We start from the raw sequence: 11,022 nt of genomic DNA, 5'->3' as shown, positions 1-11,022 counted from the left end.
GGTTGAGGCGATAGACTGCTAGTCCATTGTGCTCTGCACGCGTGGGTTCGAATCCCATCCTCGTCGATAGTTTAGTTCATGTTGTATATAAACATCCACTACATGCTTTAGTGTGGTCATTTGCACATAAAATAAAGACACAACAGTGTCGTCATAGACAATGTACTTTAATCCTTTCTTTAATGGCCTGTCTACAGCTCACCCTTAACCACAGCTTTCACCTCTGCACCCAGTCATCCCATCCCCATCTATGGCTCTCACCTCTGCACCCAGTCATCTCATCCCCATCTATGGCTCTCACCTCTGTACCCAGTCATCTCATCCCCATCTATGGCTCTCACCTCTGTACCCAGTCATCCCATCCCCATCTATGGCTCTCACCTCTGCACCCAGTCATCCCATCCCCATCTATGGCTCTCACCTCTGTACCCAGCCACCCCTATCCATAGCTCTCACCTTTTCACGTCCATCCATAGCTTTAACCTCTGTACCCCTTGAAAGACCCCCGATCTGTGGAGAGATTCCTGGTTATCAGCAGAATTCTGGGAACACCCTATGAACACGGAATAACAGCAGACAGTTTATGTTCAAAGATGTTCAAAGTTTATTAGACATTACTTAGATTATATAGAGTACAGGACAGAATTAAAAAGGGAGGGGGGAGCGAGTTTCAAAACTGCAATTTGTAACTTTCCATCATGAGCTGACTACATAAAACATGATATATACATTTCTTGGTATAAACTGTTTCTGCTAGCTTTCTGAGAATCGGCTGAACACAGAAAGCTCAGGGACACCTTATCTTTGTTTATACATCCTTGAGCAAACTAAAACAATTTAATTAAACTTCTAATATATCTGCAAATACCTAACTTAATACTTTAAATGGCGTACATCAACAAAATGGAGGTTATCTAGATCTTTTCACCCTCATCCACAGCTCTAACTCCTGCATTCCTATCACCCACAGATCTCACCTCTGCGCCCCCCCAACTCTTACGGCTAATAACCCCAGCTACTCCCCATCCTGGGCAGTACTTTCCTTGGCATCCAGTTGTCATCCACAGCCCTCACATCTGCATGCCCCCAACACCAGCTATTCCCCTATCCTGTGCGGTTCTTTCCTCAGCACCCTGCTGTCACCCACAGCTCTCATCTCTGCACTCACCCCCAATTTCCAGGTCTTACCTGTGTACCCTCTCTCCATTCATTGGTTTCACCTCTGTCTCCCCCCCCCCCCCCTTTCATCCACAGATCTCACCTTATGGAGGCTTTCTGCAATACATTGCAGTGCATGAGCACACTGGTTCAGCATTATAGCACAGACCAGTGGAGGAGTTTTAGAGCATTTCCTTACTCTTTGTGCTACATTTATGAAAGGTGGAGGGCGGGTTCTCAGGCAAAGAGAGAAAGGGCCAGCTGCCATTACAGCATTGGGACCCCACTCGTAGACAGGTGTAAGGCACATGTCTGGGGCACCTCACCCTCACTGTTAGCATAGAGCTGTGGCTTAGTTGGTGAATGTACCTCTCTACTCAACAAGAAAACTACAAAAAAGAAACATGTAGACATTTACCTTCAGTTGACGAGGTGGCCGAGTGGTTAAGGCGATGGACTGCTAATCCATTGTGCTCTGCACGCGTGGGTTCGAATCCCATCCTCGTCGTTAGTTTAGTTCAGTGTTTCTCAACTCCAGTCCTCATGGACTCCCAACAGGTCATGTTTTCAGGATTTCCATTATTTTGCACAGGTGATTTGATCAGTTTCACTGCCTTAGTAATTACCACAGCTGTTTCATCTGAGGGAAATCCTGAAAACATGACCTGTTGGGGGTCCATGAGGACTGGAGTTGAGAAACACTGGTTTAGTTCATGTTGTATATAAACATCCACTACGTGCTTTAGTGTTACATGGCAAGGGTGGTCATTTGCACGTAAAATAAAGACACAACAGTGTCATCATAGACAATGTACTTTAATCCTTTCTTTAATGCCCTGTCTACAGCTCACCCTTAACCACAGCTTTCACCTCTGCACCCAGTCATCCCATCCCCATCTATGGCTCTCACCTCTGTACCCAGCCACCCCTATCCATAGCTCTCACCTTTTCACGTCCATCCATAGCTTTAACCTCTGTACCCCTTGGAAGACCCCCGATCTGTGGAGAGATTCCTGGTTATCAGCAGAATTCTGCCAACACCCTATGAACACGGAATAACAGCAGACAGCTTATGTTCAAAGTTTATTAGACATTACTTAGATTATATAGAGTACAGGACAGAATTAAAAAGGGAGGGGGGAGCGAGTTTCAAAACTGCAATTTGTAACCAGTTCCATTGGCAGCCATACATGCCCACGCCATGACACTACCACCACCATGCTTCACTGATGAGGTGGTATGCTTAGGATCATGAGCAGTTCCTTTCCTTCTCCATACTCTTCTCTTCCCATCACTCTGGTACAAGTTGATCTTGGTCTCATCTGTCCATAGGATGTTGTTCCAGAACTGTGAAGGCTTTTTTAGATGTCGTTTGGCAAACTCTAATCTGGCCTTCCTGTTTTTGAGGCTCACCAATGGTTTCCATCTTGTGGTGAACCCTCTGTATTCACTCTGGTGAAGTCTTCTCTTGATTGTTGACTTTGGCACACATACACCAACCTCCTGGAGAGTGTTCTTCATCTGGCCAACTGCTGTGAAGGGTGTTTTCTTCACCAGGGAAAGAATTCTTCGCTCATCCACCACAGTTGTTTTCCGTGGTCTTCCGGGTCTTTTGGTGTTGCTGAGCTCACCGGTGCGTTCCTTCTTTTTAAGAATGTTCTAAACAGTTGTTTTGGCCACGCCTAATGTTTTTGCTATCTCTCTGATGGGTTTGTTTTGTTTTTTCAGCCTAATGATGGCTTGCTTCACTGATAGTGACAGCTCTTTGGATCTCATCTTGAGAGTTGACAGCAACAGATTCCAAATGCAAATAGCACACTTGAAATGAACTCTGGACCTTTTATCTGCTCACTGTAATTGGGATAATGAGGGAATAACACACACCTGGCCATGGAACAGCTGAGAAGCCAATTGTCCCATTACTTTTGGTCCCTTTACAAGTGGGAGGCACATATGCAATCTGTTGTAATTCCTACACCGTTCACCTGATTTGGATGTAAATACCCTCAAAATAAAGCTGACAGTCTGCAAGTAAAGCACATCTTGTTCGTTTCATTTCAAATCCATTGTGGTGGTGTATAGAGCCAAAAATGTTAGAATTGTGTCGATGTCCCAATATTTATGGACCTGACTGTATGTATCAAAGGGATGCTGGTGGATCTGGAGAATATGTGTCAAAGGGATCCTAGTGGAGCCGGAGTATATGTATCAAAGCAATTAAGACTTTCTTATCACATAAGGGGGTGACATATAATCCAGTGAGTGTGGCTCACTTAGGCCCCATGTACACGGACACTTCTGAATGATGGAAACTGACTGCTGGAAAACTTAGGTTAAAAAATGCCTGTTTAGCTGCTTTTGCATGAGCGTTTATGAACGTTTGCATTTAGAAGCGCTTTTTAAAGATAACCTCAGGAGACCTTCCAAAATGCCCAGAATGTACTGAAAAATAGTAAAAGATTAACTATATCAGACATTTTGAGAGAAATAGAGAGAGCAGAAGCAGAGACAGCAGTATGTGTTGAGATTAGCTGTCTTTTTATTTTTTTTTGTGGTGTTTGGATGTGTTCCGGCTCATTTCTGTGCAGAAATTATTGCAGCAGTGTCTAACATATTTTCTTTCATGCAAAACCTCAAAGTATGGTGTACCGGGTCCATTTGAGTACCGGGAAAATGCTTTGCATGCATTTTTCATGATGAAAAAAGGCTCTGGGCAGCATCTAGAAATGGAAGAGTTAAAAAACATTTTCCAACGCTTATAAACGCGGTTAGCCGTTGTCATGGAAATTTTGTATTGTTGGTCGAACTTTAAATGTGTCATATATTCGTGTTATTCATATGTCTCTCGTGTGGCTTAATTAAAGCTCTGAAGGCTGCAATTGGGCCATGCGCATGTACAATGTATGTATTACAGTACTCAGCTTGGTAATGGATGAGATGGCAGATCTGCGCTTATAGACCGGCGTGTATACCACCACAGCATTCGATGCGAATGCTGCTGTCAGTAGACCGTGGGCCTGTATCCACATATCAGCAGCATGGTACCACGTGGGCTTCATAACGCAAGGCGCAAGCGGTGTGAACTCCACGTGTAGGCTTATGCATATCTTACAACCCATTACTAATCTGAACTGTATCTGGGATGGATGTGTTTTAATAAAGATCGTATCGGGCCCATCCAGGTACAGACTGATATTTTTAGGAGATGCTTGTGCAGAGAATTTACATACCAATAGAAGCTAGTAGGACAGGAAATATGACCTCAGATGGCTCATAGGGGGGAAGGGGAGGAAGTCTGCTGACCTCAGAAGACTCATGGGGGAGGACCAGTGATAGATAATAGGAAAGGCTATGCTCCAATTGGAATGTACATCCTGTGTATAGGCATTCCCCATTGCATTGTTCGGTGGGAGGGGATTGACTTTATTCATGTGGGGGGCATGTGTGTATTTTTAATAAAACAGAGAGCTGGGTCTAAAATCAGCCCTTATGTGGATTGCAACACCAGCCTTAGAGTGTCGTGTGATCATTCTAGGGTAACGGAGCTCCAATTCCCCCACATCTCAACAGAACCAAAGTATTTGGATGGGCAGGAATCGTGTAGTTTAGCTGAAGTCGTGGTAAGCGAGATTCGCACAGCTTTATGGGGGATTTCTGCGCATCCAACTGCGAGTACTCACGGTAAGGAGAAATTCGTTAAAGCGAATTTCCAAGACACCGTGTTTACACGCGTTTACAGGGCGTTTGAAACGCTGATAAAGTCTACTCCTGAATGCAAGTTTAGTGCGTTCAAATAAACGACTGTAAACTCAACTGCCTGTAAACGATTGTGTGTACATGGACACATAGGAAAACATTAGAGAGAGTTCAGGGGCTGCTTTTATTCCCAGGACTTCTTGGTGTTCCCAGTCAGGTAAATAGATTAACTTGAAACCGGCTGATGAAAGTATTGTGACAAGGATGGGATTCACACCCATGCATGCAGAGCATGGTGGATTAGCAGTCCATCACCTTAACCCCTTGGCGCTGGCCGCACGCAAATGTGTGGCTTCCCAGCATCTGGGCCTTGATGCTGAGCGGCCGCACATTGCGTGCAATTAAGAAAAACATACAGTATGTTCTATGAGCGTGCACCATGCGCGCTCCCAGCACACATGTCCAGTGCTCACAGAAAGGTCCCTATCTCCTCTTTTGATCGGGACCTTTTTCCAGATCATGCGACTGCTGTGACGGCAAATCACGGCAGTCACATGACCTTAAAACCTCGGCTTCTGAAACCCTTAAAGGGCCGGAAGGCGCTGGCGCCAAGGGGTTAACCACTCGGCCACCTCATCTTATTGGTGAAGTTCCTCTCCTTCGTTATACAGGACCACAGATCTCATCTGCACTCCCCCCTGTAGTTTTCTGCAGACATCCCACTCTGGGTGAAATAAACTTCAAACGCTAAAAACAGGCGCTGTAAAAACGTCCGCTGTGCATGATGGCAGGGGCGTCCCTAGGGTTGGTGTCACCCGGTGCGATAACACTTGGTGACACCCCCTCCGACGATCCCAGCAGGATGGATTGGATCTGTGGATTGAGCATAATGGATCGGACTCCGATCCATTATGCTCCCCAATCCGCAGATCCGATCCATCCTGCGGGGATCGTCGGCTTGCTTTACAACTTACCTTTTCGTAAGCGGGAGCGGGTCCGGTGTCACCCCGTATAGGTTGCATGCCGACGATCCCCACAGGATGGTTCGGATCTGCGGATTGGGGAGCATAATGGATCGGAGTCCGATCCCTTATGCTCAATCCGCAGATCCGATCCATCCTTTTCGTGGAGCGGATCTGGTGTCACCCCATGTGGTAGGTGTCACCTGGTGCGGCGCGCACCCTCCGCACCTGCCTCGGGACCCCACTGCATGAGGGCTTTTTACAGGCTACATACAGCACAGTAACCAATCGACGATTACTTTTTACAAGATATAATCTGGGTTTGTAAAGGCATTTGGCGCACATAAACTAAAAAATAAAATATAATAAATGTTTATAAAAATATAGTAAATGTTAAATATCTAAAAATATATTTTTATATATATATACATATATATATATTTATTTGTTAAATATAAAATATAGTAAATGTTAAATATCTAAAATATATATATATATATATATATTTATTTATATGTTAAATATAAAATATAGTAAATGTTAAATATCTAAAAAAATAAAAATATATATATATTTATTTATATGTTAAATATAAAATATAGTAAATGTTAAATATCTAAAAAAAAAATAAAATTTTTATATATATATATATATATATATATATATATATATATATATATATATATATATACAGTGGGGCAAAAAAGTATTTAGTCAGCCACCAATTGTGCAAGTTCTCCCACTTAAAAAGATGAGAGAGGCCTGTAATTGGCATCATAGGTAGACCTCAACTATGAGAGACAAAATGAGAAAACAAATCCAGACAATCACATTGGCTGATTTGGAAAGAATTTATTTGCAAATTATGGTGGAAAATAAGTATTTGGTCACCTACAAACAAGCAAGATTTCTGGCTCTCTTCTTTAAGAGGCTCCTCTGTCCTGCACTCATTACCTGTATCAATGGCACCTGTTTGAACTTGTTATCAGTATAAAAGACACCTGTCCACAACCTCAAACAGTCACACTCCAAACTCCACTATGGTGAAGACCAAAGAGCTGTCGAAGGACACCAGAAACAAAATTGTAGACCTGCACCAGGCTGGGAAGATTGAATCTGCAATAGGCAAGCAGTTTGGTGTGAACAAATCAACTGTGGGAGCAATAATTATAAAATGGAAGACATACAAGACCACTGATAATCTCCCTCGATCTGGGGCTCCACGCAAGATCTCACCCCGTGGGGTCAAAATGATCACAAGAATGGTGAGCAAAAATCCCAGGACAACACAGGGGGACCAAGTGAATGACCTGCAGAGAGCTGGGACCAACGTAACAAAGGCTACCATCAGTAACACACTACGCCGCCAGGGACTCAGATCCTGCAGTGCCAGCCGTGTCCCCCTGCTTAAGCCAGTACATGTCCGGACCCGTCTGAAGTTTGCTAGAGAGCATTTGGATGATCTAGAAGAGGATTGGGAGAATGTCATATGGTCAGATGAAACCAAAATAGAACTGTTTGGTAGAAACACAACTCTTCGTGTTTGGAGGAGAGAGAATGCTGAGTTGCATCCAAAGAACACCATACCTACTGTGAAGCATGGGGGTGGCAACATCATGCTTTGGGGCTGTTTCTCCGCAAAGGAACCAGGACGACTGATCCATGTACAGGACAGAATGAATGGGGCCATGTATCATGAGATTTTGAGTGCAAACCTCCATCTATCAGCAGGGGCATTGAAGATGAAACGTGGCTGGGTCATCCAACATGACAATGATCCAAAACATACCGCCCGGGCAACGAAGGAGTGGCTTCGTAAGAAGCATTTCAAGGTCCTGGAGTGGCCTAGCCAGTCTCCAGATCTCAACCCCATAGAAAACCTTTGGAGGGAGTAGAAAGTCCGTGTTGCCCAGCGACAGCCCCAAAACATCACTGCTCTAGAGGAGATCTGCATGGAGGATGGGCCAACATACCAGCAACAGTGTGTGCCAACCTTGTGAAGACTTACAGGAAACGTCTGACCTCTGTCATTGCCAACAAAGGATATATAACAAAGTATTGAGATGAACTTTTCATATTGACCAAATACTTATTTTCCACCATAATTTGCAAATAAATTCTTTCCGAATCATCCAATGTGATTGTCTGGATTTTTTTTTCTCATTTTGTCTCTCATAGTTGAGGTCTACCTATGATGCCAATTACAGGCCTCTCTCATCTTTTTAAGTGGGAGAACTTGCACAATTGGTGGCTGACTAAATACTTTTTTGCCCCACTGTATATATATATATATGTTAAATATAAAATATAGTAAATATTTGTTGGCTGTTGAGGAATATAGATCAATGAAAGTGTTTATGTCCCAGATCTCAGCTGTAAATTGTATTATACTTGTTACAAAAAAATGTAAATAATCGCAGCCGGAACCCAACTATATCCTTCAGAGCTCCAATCACACAGATGAGGAATCTTTTCCTTAAGGAATGAAATATCCTGTGTTCTGGGAAGGCATGGCACACCTCAATGTGTTACAAGTTGCATTGCTCTTCCTCCTATATATCTCGATTACAACAGTTTACTTAAACAAGACTAGCTGGGTTCAAACTGGTTCTGCAACACAGTAGGAAGACACAACACAGAAGGCGTGTGCTTTAGCACCTAAAAGTTAGAAAGTATCAGATACCTGATGGTAGAACAGCACGTTAATAATGGAGTGCACTCCAAGCCTTGATAAGGACAGAGGTATGGAATTTGGAAACTGAATTGAAATATTTTTGGCTCTCCTGTTCTCTATTGTTACTTACCCTAAACGGTTACTTTCCTATTTTATTCACGGTCTCTCTTGTGTTTATAGCCAGTCTTTCACACCCTATAAATGAAGCTGTAATGTGTTTAATTGTTTTTTAAAGGTGTATACGGTTTGAAAAGAATGTTTTATATTTTTCTTTTATTATATGCATAAAATTTTTTTCACGTAATCATTAAAACAGTGGGCGGCACGGTGGCTTAGTGGTTAGCACGTCTGCCTTTCAGTAAATGGGTAATGGGTTTGATTCCCGACCATGGTGCCTCCTGCATGGAGTTTGCATGTTCTCTCTGTGCTTGCATGGGTTTCCTCCGGGTGCTCTTGTTTCCTCCCACACTCCAAAGACATGTTGGTAGGTTAATTGGATCCTCTCTAAATTGTCCCTAATATGTGTATGTATGGATGTGAGTTAGTGACCTTAGATTGTACACCCCTTGAGGGTTAGGGACTGATGTGAATGTTCAATTTATGTGTAAAGCGCTGTGTAAATTGACAGCACTATATAAGTACCTGAAATAAATAATTAAAACATAAAACCAAACCATTAAAACATAAATTTAAATATGATATATATAGCACTGTCAAAACAGAATAAAAAAATAGTGCACATAAACTAAAGAGACAATAAATAAACAAAATCATCATTATAATAAATATAAAATATTATATGGTTTGAAAAGAATGTTTTATATTTTTCTTTTATTATATGCATGCAATTTTTTTCAAGTAATCATTAAAACATAAAACCAAACCATTAAAATGTAAATTTAAATATGATATGTATATCACTGTCAAAACAGACTGAAATAATAATGCACATAAACAAAATAAATAAATAAAACAATAAACAAAAGCATCATCATTATAATAAATATAAAATATTATACAGTTTGAAAAGAAAGTTTTATATTTTTCTTTTATTATATGCATACAATTTTTTTTTCAAGTAACCATTAAAACATAAAACCGAACCATTAAAATATAAAATTAATATAAAACTCCTGGACCAGTGTCCCGCTTTCTTGATGACTTCTCTGCCTGGCTACCCTTCTTTCTCTCCTCTGAAATACCCACTATCATTCTTGGAGATTTTAACATCCCTATTAATGTCAACAACCCGGCTACATCCCAACTCTTCAACCTAACCTCATCTTTTGCCTTAATACAATATATACAGTCCTCCACTCACTCTGATGGGAATACATTAGACCATGTTTTCTCCCATCTTTGCACTCCCTACAACTTCACAACCACCCCTTTCCTTTCTCTGATCACAATCTCATCACCTTCACAGTCTCTTCTTCTTCAAACACCTATCCCTCTAAACAGCAACCTTCACAACTTGAACCCGGCTCCTTTCCACTCTGCAACTGACCGCCTCTATGACAGAATCTCTTCCTTGCCCTGCCCTGACCTGGCCATTGCTTTCTACAACAGTTCCCTTTCACCTTCACTAGACTCACTTGCTCCTCTAACCAAATGAAGTATCAGGCCCCGACCATTACAACCTTGGCAGACTGACGACACCAGAAATCTTAAGAGACATAGTCGTGCACTGGAGTGATTGTGGCGTAAAACCAAATCTCACAAAGCATTCACCTTATATAAATCTCCTTTCTTAACATACAATTCCTCCCTCCATGCTGCCAAGCAAGCCTACTTGTCATCCAGTCCTCATCATCTCTTCTCTACTTTTAACTCTCTACTTTATACACCTCCACCTTCACCCAGTACCTCACTCACTGCTTACGAGATTGCAAATCATTTCAAATCATTTCAAAAACAAGATTGATGCAATTTGTAGGGGCATTTCCACAGCACAGATATCTATCCCACTTAGCATACCTTATACTAAACCTTCCTCAACTCTTTCCTCTTTTGACCTTGCTACTATCGAAGAGGTCACTAAGGTTTTCTCAGAAGCCCGTCTCACCACTTGACCCCTGGATCCTGTCCCCTCACAACTACTACGGTCACCCTCTTCTTCTATCCTACTCACATCTTCAATCTCTCCCTCACTGGACCCCACCAACCTGAACAACTTAAGACCCATTTCCCTGCTCCCGTTGACCTCTAAAATCTTAGAACGCTTAATCTACAATCGCCTGAGCTCCTACCACACTGACAACAACCTTCTTTACAGTCTGGCTTTCGCTCACTCCACTGAAACTGCCCTACTAAAACTCACTAATGATCTACTAACAGCTAAAACCAATGGGCACTACTCTATACTCTTACTACTTGACGTCTCTGAGGTTTTTGATACTGTTGACCATCCCCTCCTCCTCAAAACACTTCATTCTCTTGGACTCAGAGACTCTGCTCTCTCCTAGTTCTCCTCCTACCTATCGCAGCGCTCCTTCAGCGTTACCTATAACTCTGTCTCCTTCACTCCACTTC

General features: G+C 42.3%; 1 protein-coding gene and 1 non-coding gene across 2 annotated transcripts in view; both read left to right on the top strand.

The window, feature by feature from the left end:
- Positions 1-1,584: 1,584 nt before the first annotated feature.
- Positions 1,585-1,666, top strand: TRNAS-GCU (transfer RNA serine (anticodon GCU)). The gene has a single exon. It is a non-coding gene; the product is annotated as a tRNA-Ser (tRNA).
- Positions 1,667-8,403: 6,737 nt separating this feature from the next.
- LOC149437480 (uncharacterized) overlaps positions 8,404-11,022 on the top strand; it is a 50,119-nt gene continuing 47,500 nt past the window's right edge. Inside the window, exon 1 of the mRNA XM_089660899.1 lies at positions 8,404-8,558. Within this exon, the coding sequence (XP_089517025.1) occupies positions 8,525-8,558 (34 nt within the window). The 5' untranslated portion in view covers positions 8,404-8,524. The remainder of the gene's footprint in view (positions 8,559-11,022) is intronic.

This window comes from Staurois parvus, unplaced genomic scaffold (assembly GCF_062004578.1).
Source record: "Staurois parvus isolate SC_StPar_1 unplaced genomic scaffold, SC_StPar_1.0 ptg001287l, whole genome shotgun sequence".
NCBI lineage: Eukaryota > Metazoa > Chordata > Amphibia > Anura > Ranidae > Staurois > Staurois parvus.
Note: the sequence above shows the minus strand (reverse complement) of the source record. Positions and strands in the feature narration are given on the sequence as shown.